Below are 17741 nucleotides of genomic sequence, written 5' to 3'. Positions count from 1 at the left end.
AGCAAGGTTAATGAAAATATATTGAAAATCTTTTGACTATTCAATTAATTACTGTAGATCTACATAAATAAATTATAATCAAAAGTTCAATTTGAGATTTGGTAACTGAGTTTATGTTGCATATAAGTCTTTAAAAAAGTGTTCTTATTAAGCATGTAATTTAAGAGTATAAAGATTACATTTATTCTGAGTCCAGATACTTTCTAAACTGTAGAAGAACAGGATGGATCTGATTTCTCTATCAGTAATACAGACTCATGAGAAGTCATGCTGCAAAAAGTGTCTGAACCTCCTCCAATAAACAGCATTCAAAGTAGACTCAAGAAGTAAACTGAATCCTTACGTTCACTACTATTAATTTTTCTTACAATTAGTAAAAATGCTACCCATAATAGACAATATTCATATTTTCAATGAATCATACATTTTTTAATGATCAAGTAAATAAAGATTTCATTTTTAAAAATAAAAAGATGAATATTTATTTGTAATAATAATCTTTAATAACACTGTTTATTTTTACTCGAGTAATACACAAGTATAGACACTACTAACTTCTCTAACATTTATCAAAAAGATATACTCTATATACTAATGCAAAAAGATAAGACTCTTCTTCCCACTTCAAAAATCTCTTTACTGTAAGGAATTCTCACCGCATGTGAACTAAGACTCTCGAGCATTCGGTAGAGAGGTGTGAGGGACGACCAGCCAGAATCACTAGGTTTTCTCTGTTCTCAACTAGAGAGCTGGAAATAGGAACTCTAGTTCCAAATATTAGAACTGAAGTCTATATCTTAGAAAAATAAGAAGGGATATGACAAAATGCTTCCAAATGCATGCCTGAGGTGAGAGACAGCTTATACGTTCATGTTGTGGCAGCTTCCAGATGAAATTTCCAGTTTTCAATCTTCAGGTTCATATCTGGAGATATAAATTAAAAGCATAAGTCAAGATACTTTTTGTTGTTGTTGTCATCAACATTACCAAATGAGTTTTCTTGAAGCATGTCCAGTGACTAAACCAGTAACACTCTATTTTCCACTTAAAATTACTGCTACGGTAAAAGTCAGATACATGCAAAGTATTATGATGATGGTGACTCAGAGGGGACTTCTGCATCAGGTGGGAAGATGGACCACATAACTGCTAAGACTCCAAGTCTCTATCTTTGACATTTAGGCCTGTGGTAGCTTAGTATAATTACTGCAATCAGATTAACAGCAATAGTTGATATGACTCTGTGAGTAAAGGGTTAACAAACTTCCTTCTCTGAGGATAAATTTGATCTTGAATTTACTTTCTACCTCTGTTCCCCTAGAACTCTGATAAAGGTAAAATGTCAACTGAGTTTCCAGGCAAAACCTCTGATGTCAAAAATGACCCTGTAGTAGATGATATCTGGATGAGGAGGACTGAATGAACAATAAGTACATGGTGGGAACCACAGCTTTAGGTTTCCCTCAGTACGGTGAGCTTAGTAACTGGACACGCCCTAACTGGGCATCATGTGACTGTTGCTGATCCTCTGTACAGCATGGACTTCTAAGCCAAGCTGGCTATGGCACTCTTCTGCCTGAATCTCATTCTCTCCAGCCTAAACTGTCACTTGAGAGCACGGTGAGACCAGTTCTTGCACAGCTGCGAGAACTGCCTCATGCTGCCCTGCTGGCTTGCTGTGTTTCCTGTGTGATATCCTGCTAAGTGAATCCATCCCTAAGAGGAGTGTGCTGTAGTTGTGTGTGAGTGTAAAAGGTCTAACCAAACTTGAACAGAAGCCCTGGTGGGCTGAGGCTCTTGTTTTCTTCAAACAAAGGCTTCTGGACTACATAACTGAGTAACTACCCACTGGCTTGACCCATCTGGACATAAGCTTAGATTTAACAGAGAACAAACATCAGCTCAGGGGGATAAATCTGAAAGCAGGATCAGTATGGCTTACTTTTCCAATCTTTTCCTCAGGTCTTTGATTTGGTCATTCTTCTTGGTAAGAATTTCTTTCATGTTTCGGTAAGCTGCTGTTTGTTGAAATTTCTTTTCTAATTCCTGCTTAGTGAAAAATGTCAGTCCATTACTAAGAAATAGTTAAGGAGAAAATAACAAATGTAATAAAAGTGAGTTTTTTTCCTCAAATTTTACTTATATTATTTTCTAATTTCCTTCAAAATACATTTACATAAAATTAAGACTATCCAAACTTTAAAAATATATTATTTCAAATGAGAATCCAATAAAACAGCATTTCCCCAAGTACAATGTTATCAAATAACACAAGCATACTATGCCCTAGACATGAGAAATATATTTGAACTATTAAACTAATTTTCAGGTAAAATAAGCGCAATATTTTTCCAAATCCCAAAGCAGTGTCAGCATTTTAGGAGAAGGGTTTTTAGTTTAATTAAATTTTAGCTCCCATATTCTTAAGAGTCTCTAAATGAAGAATCTAGCTCTATCTTTATTTCATGTTAATTATGAAGAAGGTATAGAAATCTTTTTAAAGAAGAAAAGTCGCCCATCCCTCTGCAGGCTGTAGGAAGGAGAAGAGCAGCAGAAGTTGTGGGTATGATAGGAGCCACCTGTGGAGAGGCATTTCACCCCACAGAAGGAGAGGAGATTTCCTCTATCACAAAGGAGGAGGAATCTCACTACCCAGAAATGACCAATTTTTAGAACATATATTGGCTAATACCTTGAGAAAAAAAATTATCTGAATTTGCAGTTGTCCAATGTTTATCTTACCACATTTATCCTCTACACTGTATCAGTTCATTGGACATGAACAGACAAATCCCTTAAATGGGTCTTCTGACCTTTTCAGCCAGGCTTAGTTTCTCCTGAACTCTGAGCAGGTCGTGCTTGGTTATTGCTAGATTTTCCTCCAGAGACTTCTGGTTTTCTGTCTTGTCATTAAGTGTCTTCTGAAATTCACTCTTTAAAGCAGCAACTGTGTTTTCCAAGTCACTCAAGTCTTGGGCCTTTATAAAATCCTATGAAAAATAAGTACATGAGCATAATTTCATGTTGACATTCCAAATGATAACTGTTTTAGAATGTCGATTCAACATTATAGGAGAGAAAAAAATGATGTGTGCTCTGTGTACATGCCAGGCTCCCTTGCCCGCCTGGACAAGTGCCAGCCCTTCAGGGTGACCAGCAGACCCAGTCTATCCTCAGCTCCAGTACATGGGGCCCTGCACACAGCAGACACTTAAGAGTCATTGAATTTCAAATACATACATAAAGTACAATTTATGAACTGCTGGCATTCCAGTCTAAGAGGAGCAGGAGAGATTGAGATCCTAAATTTGACAATATCTTGTGTACCACAACTGAGATGTGAATAGAAAAGCCAAGTTAAAAAAAATCCTGGTAAAGAATTTTGACTTCTTCAAAATGGTATAGATGGAAAAAATAATAAAAGTAATACAAATTATACCAAAAACCTTAATTGATATATTTTAGCTTCTATAGGAAAATATTATTAGAACATAATTAATAATTACTTACTATATGGTTTTCTAAATGTACAGGATTTCAAGTTTTTTACATTAAGGAGATATAAACATTTTTGTATACTTTGACAACTACAGCATAATACAAGCAGCTGTACCTTCTCTCTGTCTGAATCTTGTTTTTGACTGGATAGGATTAAATATGTATATGAAGAAGTACTTTTAACAAAAGAACCAAATCCCTGCTCATTTTTGAAATCTGGTCTTTTAAAAAAATTTTTTAAAAATTTCATTGCTTATTTCATTGCAACTAATAAAGGCATGTATCTATTTTGCTTTTGTGTCTAAAATCTTAAAGTAAAATTGGAGCAATGCCCCAAATGGCTTTTAAACAAATTCATCATTCAAAAATGTTTGTAATTGTTTTACTTTTGAGAAATTATAAAGCTGTTCTGGGCATTCAGCTCTCTTTTTCCATAAATCTATGGTCCTTCGCATATAATAGTTAAAAATCATATATATTTTCCTTTTTTTTATTAACCATAAAAGAAGTATCTTTCTGTTTAAAAAATATCTACAGATGAAATGATGCAATGTCTGAGATTTGCTTCAGAAAAGCCTGGGGAGAGAGGGAAGAAGGAAGTAGAGGAACAGATTACCAGAACAGTCATGCATTGATGAGTGGTAATGAGTACATGGGGTTCATTATACTATTCTCTCTACTTTTGTGCATGTTTGAAATTTTAAAAGAAAAAGTTTAGTAAAAATCTAGCAAAGTAGATTTGGAATTGTTTGGCATACATTTATAATGACAGCACAATCACTAGAAAAGCCAATGTTGCATGGAGAATTCACCCAGATGGTTCTGCTCACATGAAATTGTATTGCAGCATCCACACTCAATGGAAAGGCCACAGGGGACAGAAGTGTGCACGCAATGATTTCCAGCAGGTGGTGAGACATTCGGTCATCACACTCAGACAAGCCTGAAGAACTACAACACTGAATTTCACTGTGGTTCACAGCGTTGCTAGATACAGATGGAACTGAGGATTTGTAACTAGTACGTTTCCTCCATTTTGTCACGTTCATCAAAGGCAAACTTAAGTATGTTCAGCATAATCAAACCCAAATACAAATCCAATTAACTTTTCCTTTCTTCGTTTCCTTTTTTCCCCACTGTAATTGAATATAACATGGAAAGGGGAAAAACTTAAAAAAATAAATGTAGGACTATCTTGTTTGCCAGGGAAACCCCAGGGCATCTTAGGCATGTGAACTGTGCATTGCCTCTCTGCCCTGGAGGACGGACAGAGGAAAGGGCACTGGTTCTCACCTGGCCTTTCCTGGGCAAGTATGTACAAGGCAGGACAACGTGGCATTCATCTCAGGGAGTGGCCAGGCTTGGGTATAATGAACAGGAATTAAGACTCAATTTTATAACCCTATTCAGAAAATGTGAAGAAGATAGCATAAACTTTTTTCACCTTTTGATTTCCTTGGTCAAGCTGTAAATCTTGCAATGCTCTTTCAAGTTTTGACTTCTCATCCAATGCATTTGTAGCCTATTATGATGTTTAAACAAAACACATTCAGTATTTAATCTGTAGGTGACTCTTTTCAATACTTTTGTTAAAGAACTTCTCCGATACCTGTATTTCAACAGTCTTCAACCTTGACTTCAATTTCTCATTCTCTTCTTGAAGTCTTAAAATTTCCTTTGTGGGTAAATTCAAGTTTTATTATTTTAGTCAAAATACTTAAATACTTGAAAATTTAAAATTAAGTTTAAGTTACATAATAGCTCAAAAATGCACTACTGGTATTTTGGTAATAACCCAATTGTAGTCCCACCTACCAGCCTCAAAACCTGTGAGGTAGCTTTGGTTCTAAGACTTCTAGTTCTTTTTCTCTCAGTTTCTCAGACATGCCTTTTCTCCTTCAGCTCCCTGTTCTCTGCCTTTTCTCAAAGACCCCCTTCCCCGCCATCTCTCACCTAGCTGATCCTGCAACTCTTAGGTCTGTTCTCACACACTGCTATCATTTATCCTGAAAACACCATCTTCATCATTTCAGTAGCCTGTGCTCAAGCCCTCAACTGGGTCTGACTGAGCTGAGGCCAAATGCCTTTGTCCTTATCCAGTTCCTACACAGGAGTCACCTGTTAGTCCTGTCTTTCTTACTAATCTCTGACACACACATCAGCCTAGTCAGAGAGCACTGTGCTGTTTGACATCGTGCCAGCCTCCTGTCTGCCTCTGATCACTGCCTCCGTTCTTCTGCCCAACATGCCCCCTTCTCTTCCTTCTGACAGTTTAATCAGGCATCACCACCCAAGAGCCTGCTCTCATCTACTCTCATCCACATGGAGCTGTGTCTTCTCTGCTACCCTGTGATGCCTGTAGCATACAGGAACGTATTCGGGAGAATACGTTGCAGAAACAGAGATAGGAGATTCTACCTTCCCAATGAAACGATTACATTTTTGAGAACAAGGAAACAAGGGAACAAGTGTTACACTGCTTTTTTAAAAATTGTTTTTTGAATTAAGAAAGGTAGATTTGTTAAAGAGAAGATAACATTGTGAAGGGCACATCGGGCAGGACAGCAGCAAGAGTGTCTGCTGCCTACACTGCTTTTTATCTCTAACAACATCTAGCAAAATGTTGAGAACACAAGAGTCATGAAAAATATTTATTTGTATATAGGTTGAGCATCCCAAATCCAAAAGGCTTCAAAATCTGAAACTCTCTGAGTACTGACATAACGCTAAAAGGAACTGCTCATTGGAGTTTTCTGGGTTTCGGATTTTTGAATCTGGGATGCTCCACTAGGTATGCAGAAAGCAAATATTCTAAAATTCAAAACACTTCTGGCTCCAAGCATTTTGGATAAGGGCTATTCAACCTGTGCTGATAAATAATTTTTTGCTAACGTCTTAAAAAAACCCAAATAACAAACCCCTTCCCTATTATCACAGATTATAAGCTTCACATGTTCATCAATAAACACTGTTCAAAAGTTCGCACTATTCATTTTACCATGAAAAGGTGTTATCAAGAGCTGCTTCAGCCGGGCTCGGTGGCTCAGCCTGTAATCCCGTGCCTTTGGGAGGCTGAGGTGAGTGGACTGCCTGAGCCTGTGGGTTCAAGACCCACCTGGGCAACTTGGTGAGACCTCATCTCTACAATAAATCAAAAAATGAGCCGGGCGTGGTAATGCACGCCTGTAGTTCCAGCTACTTGGAAGGCTGAGGTGGAAGGATCGCTGGAGCCCAGCAGGTCGAGGCTGCGGTGGCTGGGAGCGGCCACTGCACTCCAGTCTGGGCGACAGAGTGAGAGTCCAACTCAAAAAAAAAAAAAAAAGCTGCTTCAGGCTCCTACAGAAGCATGCCCTCTTTTGGCCCACTGGATACCATCAAGTAAAACTACTGTAATGGACTAATTACCCTTAGTGGACCAAAGTCTGAATTAGTCTTCCACCTGTTTCTCTACCATAAAGTTGTTCAGGTAATGAGAGGACAGAATGAAAGGTTTTCCATTTCTCAAAATGATGACATTACCTTATTTAGGAGTTCTGCTGTTCCACCTTCATTAAGTGGAACAAGTTTTGGCTTTGTGAGATCTATGATGGGCTGAAATAAAATAAAGAAACCAAACTGAAATCACTATAGAATAAAGCATATATAGTCATTGAACACTTGCACTTTCTAAATAGAATACACTGTATGTAATAATATCCACTGGCATGTCAATTCCAGTGTGGGGATTTTTGTTGGTTTCATTCTCTGTTATGTCTATGTTCCAGCAGTGCCTACAATGTGCCTGGCCCACTGTGCCCGATATATGTTAGAGATAAAAATGAAACCCATTTGTCTACATCTTTAAAAGAAAATACAGATGGACAGGAAACAAGGGAAGAAGGGGGGAAAGGAAGGAGCTCAGAGCCTGATCTGATACAGATCCTAACATCTAGGGATTAGGATTTTAACCTGTGGGAGGTGAAACAGAGATTTCTACTTGAACCTTAGACTCTGTGAAAGACTATACTACTGATGAAGATTTAGGCAAGTATACTATAGATGAAGAGTAACTTGGCACAAATATTTGGGCAGTTTAGCAATAAGTATTAAAAACAAAGGATCCATGCCCTCTGACTCAGAAATTTTTTAACTAGAAATATGTCCCAAAGAATTAACTGAAAAATGTTTAACATGTATATATACATGGATTTATTTCAGCAATGTTTAACTTTCCAGCAACAGGGAATATTGATGATGTATCTATAATGTGGAATGGGAAATGGTCATTGAGAGTTATGAGAATGATTAGAAGGAGAAGTAGGTAACTACTAGTATTGTTTCCACTTGACAGATGAGTAAAATGAGGCTCAGGAGACCTGCTGAAGGTCACACAAGGTCCGGGGTATGAAAGAGTCAGTATGTATATCCAGCGCTGGCTGATCCCAAAGTCTATGCTCTATAGCATTTGAGTAAAGAGGTTATACAGTGGGGATGAGACTGGATTGCAGAGACTGTGTTTCTGTGTAGGACGTAACAGAAAAAACAACTTTTTATATTTACTTTCAAAACTTTTCTTCATTTGCCTGAAAATCTGAGACAATTTTTGAATTCTACTCTTGAACTGAGTGCTTTTCCTTAAGAGTTCTCACTTTGACCTCTGAAAGCTTTGAATGACTTAAGGGCTTTAAATACTGACTATGAAGATATGGATTTAGAATGACCAAAAAATTACCTTTTTATTTGAAGATGTAATCTCTGCTTTTTCAAATTCTGCAACTTGTTCTAATAATTCTCTTGAAGATAAAAGCAAATATAAAAACGTATGCATTTAAAATAGATATCTATCACTTACAAGAATAAAATCACTGGCATCGAGCTATTACATGTCAGAGAGAACAGAGGAAAATGGCCACAACTCCACCACAGCAAAAATGACATTTAGTTACAAACGGCTGGGATCCAAACCACATGGACTCAAATGTAATTGCCCACAGCACATAGTATTTTATACCTACCAGGTGTACGATATATATTACTAGAAATAAACCACAATGTTGAAAAAATATGGTGACATTTGTAGTCAACTCTGTATTTCTGAGGCACTATGAGATTAGTCCACAATATCCTCTGAAAAAGACCATTGCATATTCCCAGGAAAGACAGTGTGGGGTGAGCCACCTGGTGATTTGCTATGGTGAATGAAAGCTGATGACACGTGCTTACAGAGAGAATGGCAGTGACTACTCTTCTCGGCTTCTTAAGACGTCAGCTTCTCAGAGTTTTCTCACCAGTCACCTAGTGACAGCTGCAGAAATTAAATGCTTTTCCTTCCCTGCCCATAGGCTGTCCTCAGCACTGTTCACCACTCTGTCCGTGAGCCAATGTGCTGCAACTGTGCTAGGAGGGCAGTTCACAAAGCTTGGCGGTCAGTCCTTTCTGATTTCTGCATTCCCTTTCTTAATGTCATAGATTTTGCCATATTTTTAGAATTAATGAGCTCTTTGATACTGATCAGATTAGAAAGTTTTTACTATCTTATAGTTCTTATTTTAAATATAAGTATATATTTTATTTTTTTATTTTGAGTCAGAGTCTCACTCTGTCACCCAGGCTGGTGCAGTGGCATGCTCATGGTCACCACAGCCTCAACCTGCTGGACTCAGGCGATCCTTCTGCCTCAGCCTTTCAAGTAGCTGGAACTATAAGTGTGTGCCACCATAGCTGGCTAATTTTTTGATTTATTGTAGAGACGCAGTCTTACCAAGTTGCCCAGGCTGGTCTCGAATCCCTGAGTTCAGGCAACTCTCTCACTTCTGCCTCCCAAAGTGCTGAGATTACAAGCTTGAGCCACCATGCTTGGCAGTATATAATTTTAAATGCAACTATCTAGAAATAAACTTCCAATGCTACTAGTCTGAATTCATGGTATTTATTATATTTGAATTAATTTTTCCAATATTTTATAATCTTTCTTGGTTGACCTGTCTATAGAGACTAATTGTAATACTGATCAAGTTAACAAAGATGTCACAAGGAATAATTAATAACAGCCTGAAAAATCTCAGTGACCTTTGTAAAACCTAGGAACAGGAGAAACAGATAACTTTTACAAGGGCTTGGAGTGGTACTAAGAGATCACTCAGTGACTCTATGCTTTGCTGCTACCCTAATCAAATTTTCTCATACACCAGCTCCAAGAAAAGCAGCAGCAGCAAGACTTTCACTAGCTTTTAAAATTATGCTTGGGCTGCTACTATCAGTTATAGGTACAAGTTTTATTACCTGTTTTCAAGCTCAGAGATGTCTGTCTGTAGCTTAAGGTACCACTTCTCAGCTTGTGCAAACAGCTGCCGCAGAAGTAACACATTGGTGTAGGCAGTGTTGATGAGCTCAGACTCTACCTCACTGTGAACAACAGCCTGCAAACCATTCAGGACTTCAGACACCTCATCTATGGTAAAGGTTTCCTCTACCAGCCTGAAAAACAACCGTTATCCATAACTTCCGGATAAACAACAAAAACAATTTACAAAATACAACAAAATTAAGAAACTCACGTTCATGTCATCTATGGGATTAAAAGATTATAGTGAAAATCTCTCTGGGAACAAGAGATCTGTGACCATGGGCAAGTTACCTCTACCTTTCAAGAGATTTACTAAAACATGTTTTCACCAATTACACTGATGCTTTCATCTGCTGGGGGTTGAGACCAGTACCAGATTGTTTTGATGGGTTGAACAGAAAATGGTCTAAGGCTGATGGCCTCTACTGTTGAGTTGTTCCTGGCTTATGGCAGTTGGAGATCACTTGGAAGTCTTTTTCACTTATGTCTGACTTAAAATTCACCTCTTGTTACAAATCAACTGTGGTCCAACCAAAACTATTATCTCTTGCTACAAATCAATTAACAATTTTGGTACTGGTCAGTAAGTTTTTTATGGTTTCCTACTGTTTTCCTCTCCCCTAATTCTCCAATATGAACCACACGGTGTTTTCTTGCTAATTGCCATACCTTAGGGTCCTACTCTTTTAATTAGTAACTCAAGTAATTAAAGTTCTGGAATCTTTAATACAACGAGCCAATCATTAATCCACAAGCCCTTCATGATTTCCTGACTGCCCTTCTGAAGATCTGTCATCCCATAATTATCATCACGTGTATGTCTGATAACAGATTCATTGCTTCCACTACAATACCATTTCTTGAGTTTCATATATTCACAAGGCTTAGTGTAGCTGCTCTCAGTGAATAACTGATCATGATAATCCCAGAGACAGTTTATATGGCCTCTGCTATGGCATCCCATACAGAAAGCCTCCACATTGCTATTTGGTTTCCTTGGAGTTCTCGCATACCTGCTCTCCTTGAGGTCTTGGAAGCAAGAATCTACAGTTTTGAGTCTCAAGCCTCTCTTTGAACGAGCAAAACGCATATAATTAATAACTTCATTTTGATGGTGCTCATTTAGGCCCAACTCTGCCTGAAAAAGAAAGAAGTAATTTAATTGTTAGTCTTGAGAAACTGATGGAAGAACCACAATGAAAATATACAAGCTATCCTGTAGTAAAGACTGCTGTTTAGTGAGAGACAAAGTTATGTATTCTTTAAGTCACTTAACCGTACAGAAAAAACTAGCAACTCTATTACAGCAACTTAATCTTACTCCATCAAATACAGCTTTAAAAAGTTTATTTAGTTTGGAAAGAGCCACTAACTGGTCTTTACTTTAAACCAGTTAAGAGCTTGATAGATATTTAAGAGGCAAGCAAGGAGGAAGGGCTAACAGCCAAAGAGTAGAGCAGGTCAGCTACGAAGAGCAAAGCATCAGTAATGTGAGTTGGATTTGTAATTAAATTACTGATGAGCTTTACAAAGCGGTTTGAGTAGCCTATGCCTTTAAGGTCTGGAGGACAGACTGGAGATAGCAAGAGTAGAAGGGGAGAGAGACGGAAACCTTTAAAGTCTCAAATGCAATATGTTATAGCTGCATATGCACCTGAGTTGTGACTAACAAGACAAATTTCCCAGGCAGTTAAAATAACAACTGAACACTTAGAGACAGTATTACTTCTTACAGTCACATCAGTACAGGCAAGTATATCTCACAATTTGGAAATCTCAAAACAATGTCACAACTTGCTAAAATAAACCACAAATACATATTCTCAGTTATTCACTGTCTATAGTATTACATTCACACTCTTTACCCCTCAAAACTTTCCAAACTTTCTCTAATCCTGTTTCCCAGAATTCTATTATATGAATACTCTACTTTCACCACAATAGTCTGCTCATCAGACCTGAAGCATAACTTAAATCTCCTGCCTTGACTTTTACTCATGCTACCCTGACCCTAAAAGTTTCTCTCCAGACATCTGAAATCCTATCCAGTGGTATGCTGGTAAATGTTTAACAGTTGGCTCTACAGGTAGGGAGGTCCTGATTTGTAGCCCTTGCTGATTTCCATGGTGTAAATACTTCCACCGTGGCTGATTTCAAGGCTTCAATATAATGTTGCTGAATGCAGAGGTGAGAAGACATATATAAAATTGGCTTTCTCCAGGTAGTACACACACACTCTGCCACATCGCTGTATTCTTACTCACCCTCCAAGGCCTAATCTGTTTTATGCACTCTTTGACACCTCCCAATATATCTTCAGTAACTACAGAGCTATGCCTTCCTCCAAAACTAGCATGTGTCATCTCTGCAACTTCTTGGACACCAGCACGGACTGATTACTACCTTACACTATTAGTCATTTTCCCCCCAGATGTTGCTCTTTTAACTAGATTGCAAACTCTGTGAAGGAATGAATAATTTCTTTCTTTCTTTTCTCTTTTTAAAATTTTAATCAATTTTTTAAATGATATTGTGGGGTATAGTTAAGGGTTAGGTATACAAATATGCTCCGTTCAGGCACCCTTGTTGATAAGAGGTGTCTCCCCGTCCCCAGACAGATATTTACCATTAATCCCATCTCCCTTCCCCTCCCACCCCCATAGTTTCCCACCACTGTCAGTCATTTTCTTATAGTATTACACTGGATATTCAAGGTCCACTATATGAGCGAGAACAGAAATGAATCATTTCTTATACCACACAACACTTAGCATAGTGCCTTGTGCAGAGCAGGAGGGCGATTCCTATCTGCTAATTCCTTTCTCTTTTGTTAAGGAGAGATAAGACTGTTCTAGGATCAAGAAGGAAAAAGTACTCAAACTGAGGAGGATAAAGGACAGAAAAGTTCCTTTAAAATGGATAGCAGTAAAGAAGGAGGGCAGAAATGGACAGCTGAGTTCAACAGGGAAAAGAGCCTAGGAAATGGCTATCCACAAACCTTTGCTTCCGTTGTACACTACGTGTATATAGGCCATTAGAAAGGAGATGAAATAGGTTGATGTGTGTATAAGTAGACAAAGGACTGAATTCAAAACCTGGTTTACCAGGTTTAAGTCTAGCTATGAAACTATCCACCTGTGTGACTGTTACCAAGTCACCTAAACCTCACTGGCATTAGTTTTGCCATCTGCTAAATGAGAGGTAGATATGATAATCAGCTCTAAAATGTTTAGAAACAATGAGAATTATTCCAATGGGGAAGTCAGAATTTGTTTGAATTTTGTTGCAGAAATATTCTATTAAAATTTAGAAAACAGCTGAAAGTATATGCCAAGAAATTCCACCAGAGCACTGCCAAGCTAGTGTCTTGAAATTGAACCATAAAGTGTGTGTGGAGGAGAAGGAGGTAGAAGAGGAAAGGGTAAAGTACCAGAAATGGTTCCCTATTCCTGACCATGCCAACAAGCCCATATATAATTTACTGAGAGAAGTACAAGGAAGAAACTGTAATGATAAAATGAGTGCACTCTAATAAAAGCTATCATATATTGAGTACTTAATGTTTTAGCAGGTACTGTGCTATTTATTTTATATGCATTATCTCAATTATCGTTTTAACAACTCTAGTGTAGTTGTCTGCAATTTACTAATAAAGAACCTAAGCCTGACTCCATAGCTTCAGTTGCTGACAAAAATTTGATAAATTGATACAAAGTAATGACAGAAGATAGAACAGGAACAAATATCAATTTTTGTACTATTTTTTCAACTGATTCTTGCGATATTTTAGAGAAATCAAGAGAATGAATGGGGCAGGCTCTAAACTCAAAAAGGGTAGGGAACGGTCTGTTATGTTCACAGTTGTATTCTCCGCTCCCAGATGATACTTGCAACACAGTTTGGGCTAAATAGGAATTCTGGTTGCTGAGGGACTTCAGTAGCCTTTTTAAGTGGCGTTCTCAATCCTGGTTTCATCCCTTTTTCTGATCACTTAAGTACTGTGCATTATTCTAAGCATGACTGGTATTTAAGTTGGCAACTATATCCGCTGGAGGAATTAGTGGTCTTCTTTAAGCAGGCTAAAACAAAAGAAATGTCACCCAAATTTCCTCAGCTGTAAAATGGGGTGCTTGGATTCTCAATGTCGTTTCCATATCAGAAAGTTGGATTCAGTCAAGTTCACACAGAAAGCAGGGTTTGTTCTCCTTTCTCAGCTGGTTAGCACGTAATTTTTTACGTAGCCAAAGAGGTGCGCGCGCGCGCGAGTTCATGCGTGTACGTGTGAAAAACTCAGAGCTTCTTGAAATAGAGAACCTAGCCTGAGCCTTGGCCGGCAGCGGTTCCCTCTGGCTCTCTTCACCCGCCACCTGCGAGTTGTGACTTGGCTCGGCCATCCCAAGGCAGGAACAAGAAACGAAGAGACGCGGCTGAGCGCGGCGGCCAGGAGAAGGTTTCACCGAGGATTATCCCGGAGGGGCTGGGGCCGAAGTTAATCGAACCTCCCGCGCCCGGCGCAGCCTCCTTCCTCCGAGAGGCTGAGGAGCGCGACTCAACCCACACGCCATCAATCCGGGCCCACCCGCTCCGCGTCTGCAGCCCTGGCCGTTGCTCTCTCCCGGGCGCGGTGCGGCGCTAGCGGACCGGTTACTCACCATGGCGGCAGGCGGTAGGCAGCAGACAGGAGTCGGTAGTCTAAAGGAGCCAGAGAGGTCAGGCAAAGACTCGCCAAGCCTGGAATCACCGAGGACGGTTGGACCGCAGAAGATGCGGAGGGAGCGTAGGTGGTTTAGAAGCCTCTGGTTGCTAATGGGAACGGAGGCACGTGGTCTGCAGTTATGCACTTTCATTGGCTCTCAGGATCACACGACAGGAAGTACCGTATGACCTGTCGGTCGCCGCGTGCGCATTGGCTTCTAAAGCCGGAAGTCCCACCTTTTTGTGTCACGTTAGCTTTGGGAGCCAAGTGCCGTTGCCAATGGTAACGGGAGTGTGGGGGAGTTGCCTAGGACCGCCAACGCGCTTGCGCGCTACGGGACTTTCGTGTCTGGATGGTTGGGAGGGTCATGTCCCGCCCTTTCCTGCGGTTTAGGAACCCTCATGGGAGGTGGCCCTGAGGGCCAGTTTCACATCATTCAAAAGTCTCCTGGCGCGTCGGGCGGGCGCGCCCCAAATCTATTTTTTTCTTCAGGGGTCCTACCTGAGCGTCAACGTGGCTGAGACAGGCGAATGACACCAGTGCTTCCACGTTTTTAGATGGCGCTCCCAACGACCCCTGCCTCTCCCTACTCTGCCCATTATTATTACTATTATTATTTTTCTTGTATATTCCTGGTAAAAGTCTCTAGCACCTTTTTCCATTTAAAAAATCCAAAAAGCATTGGCTTTTTCAAGGAGTAGTGAATTAAAAAAATTTCGTTATGCTGAGAACAAATTCCCCGGAAATCCTGATTCATGAAGTCCAGCTTGGGTCCTTGGAATCTGCACTTTTTAAACGACGTTTCAGGAATGAGCACGGACAACTATTAAGAAACACCGTCCTAGTAAGGACAAAAGTGTAGAGCGAGATAGATCGTTGCAGATACCAGTGGCTCAGAGTCCTTCTCATGTGACCTGGAGCGGATGTGCAGGCAGTTGACCACAGAAGGATTGCAAGCCTGGGAGCAGTAAACAGGGCTCTCCTGTGTTTGACCTGGAGCACTCCAAAGCATAGAAGAATGGTCTGGAGGCTCTGACTTGGCTATGGTCAGGCTCCCTACTCTTGGCCCCTGCAATGGCACCTGGGCACAGTCTCTCTCTTCTTACAAGGTCCATAACGGGCAGATTCTGTCAACCCTGCATAACGATCCCCTCCAAGCTCAGTTGAATTTTCGCTTTACTATACCACTTCTCACATTTCTGTTCAATGAGTGTCGAAATTGATAACAATGGTTGCCATTATTTGGCGCCTGCTATGGCATTAAATAGTAAATTCCACACCAGTAGTAAATCCTTAGAATATTTGGTTCTTTCTTACTTCAGTAGACATTCATTGTGTTCTCATAGTGAGAAGGTCACTTCACTAAGTGTTAGGGGTGCAAGATAAATAAGGAATTTCACTAAAACCTTTTTTTTTGTAGGTAAGTAAATAAAGTTTTTCATCAGTTTGCATTGCCGAAAAAACTTTTCTCACAGGTAAACTTGCTTTGCTATGTGTTATTAATTCAGGGGAACCAAAGGAGTGGGTGTGTAATGCAAATGTTACATTTATGAAGATGTTTGTGGCTTGGGGATTTTTAAAGTCCTTCTGCAAAACTGCATCGGCTAGTTATTTTAATTTTAAATTCTATTTTAATCTGGACTCTCCCATACCAAGGAGGTTATACTATCACTGTTAGCTAATCTACTCAACATAGTTGAATGGTGTTACAAAAGTTGTCTAATTGTGTTAACAAATATCAACATGTATACTTGGTCTGAAATTGATGAATTTGGCTCATGAAAAGGCTGAACTTGTACTTGAGGTTGTTTATTAGCTTTGGTCAATCAAAGCAAACAATTCGAGCTGTGAGGAAGAACAACTCCACCCTACTTTACTAGTGAGCTTCTTAGGCTCCTTGCATTAAAACATTGTTGTAACAATTTAAAGAATATATGTGTGTGTTTATTTGTGTAAATTTGGAGGGAGGTCAGAGACAAGTATATTTTGTACCTTTATAGCATAGTTCAACATAAAAAACAATATCCTTTTTTCTTTCATATTATTATGAATATTAGGAGTTTATAAGTCACCAGTCATAATACTAAGACCACCTATTTCAGGGAGTTTGCAACTTAGACTTGGCAAAACGAGGTCATGGTTTTTGGTCATGGGAAAAGTAGTGATGGTCTTCTTAGGGATGTTGACAGCTTTCACTCATTCTACCATGATTTACAGAGCCCCTAATGTATGCAAGGTTCTGTGGCCATGATAGTGAATTTGAGGGAAAATCTAAAAGAAGTGAAGGAACTCAGAAAATCCCAGCTGCCCCTACTCTATACAATTTTTTGGGTTGGGTGCAGGGACTAAGGTGTGGCCTAAGTAGACAGAGGATATAAAGAAAATTATAAAGTAAAAAAATACAAGTAATACACAGAAAATGCAAGAATCTTGAGGGTTATATGGGAAAGAGGAAAGTTGGAGAAACACTGAACTGGTGGAAGGTGGAAAGTGGCTAGGAGTAGATGATTTTGAGAGATGATTTTGAAGAAGGCATAATCTTTGAAGTATACCTCTCTACATGTAATTCTACCAGGGTCCTTTCCAACTTCCCCATCTTGCTACTGAGAAAGAGCCAAGTCTTTAGAGAACAGACAGATTAAAAGGCCTCTTTATAGGAGATATGGCATTTGAGTAGGTCTCCAACAAGCTAGAGGCTATTTTCAGTTGCTTTCAAAACTCCCTAGTGAGTATTGGAGGGTGCTGACAAATTAGATTAGTGGAATCACTACTATCACATGCAAGGAGGTCGGGCAAGGAAGTGGTTTACCATAAGATACAACTACCTTTAGGATTGTGTGGATGATGGCAATTACTTTGCCCAAATTATAGATCAGTTCCACTGATAAATCTCAATGCATTGACAACACCCCAAAGGAAACAAACATCACAACTATCAAAAGGTTAAGAATTGGTTATGAGGAATACCTTCTTGTGAAGTACAAGAACTATTTATTGTGAAGATATTATGCCCAAATCCTTATTCCATACTCCCATATGCATATACATTTGAGTTAAACCCACAAGCTCAGTCCTTCTATTCAGTAGCTGTTTGTGGAAAGCTGGATACATGACATATGCTATGGGGAAGGGAACAAGATGGAATCAATCCCTTTCAAAAATGGCCTTATAATCAAGTCAAGGGAAAATGCAAGCTTGCAAAGCAATCTCAAAGCAGTTAGT

At 39.3% G+C, this 17741-nt stretch overlaps 1 protein-coding gene across 2 annotated transcripts; it reads right to left on the bottom strand.

Annotated features, from left to right (window-relative positions):
- Nucleotides 1–451: 451 nt before the first annotated feature.
- On the bottom strand, nucleotides 452–14665 carry LZTFL1 (leucine zipper transcription factor like 1). Of its 2 annotated transcripts, XM_008071391.1 has the most exons (10): nucleotides 14476–14665; nucleotides 10837–10961; nucleotides 9760–9954; nucleotides 8210–8270; nucleotides 7018–7089; nucleotides 5108–5173; nucleotides 4943–5020; nucleotides 2814–2990; nucleotides 1943–2046; nucleotides 452–924 (listed from the first exon to the last, which is right to left on the bottom strand). In XM_008071391.1, exons 1-10 carry the CDS (start codon nucleotides 14476–14478, stop codon nucleotides 906–908), a joined length of 900 nt encoding a protein of 299 aa, XP_008069582.1. In that variant the 5' UTR covers nucleotides 14479–14665; the 3' UTR covers nucleotides 452–905. The 2 variants fall into 2 exon arrangements, with proteins under 2 accessions (XP_008069582.1, XP_008069583.1); XM_008071392.1 differs by lacking the exon at nucleotides 5108–5173.
- Between the last annotated feature and the right edge of the window lie 3076 nt (nucleotides 14666–17741).

Source organism: Carlito syrichta, unplaced genomic scaffold (genome assembly GCF_000164805.1).
Source record: "Carlito syrichta isolate Samal-C Ts95f unplaced genomic scaffold, Tarsius_syrichta-2.0.1 Scaffold314306, whole genome shotgun sequence".
NCBI classification, from domain to species: domain Eukaryota; kingdom Metazoa; phylum Chordata; class Mammalia; order Primates; family Tarsiidae; genus Carlito; species Carlito syrichta.
The sequence above is the reverse complement of the archived record's forward strand: the minus strand, read 5'-3'. Positions and strand labels throughout refer to the sequence as shown.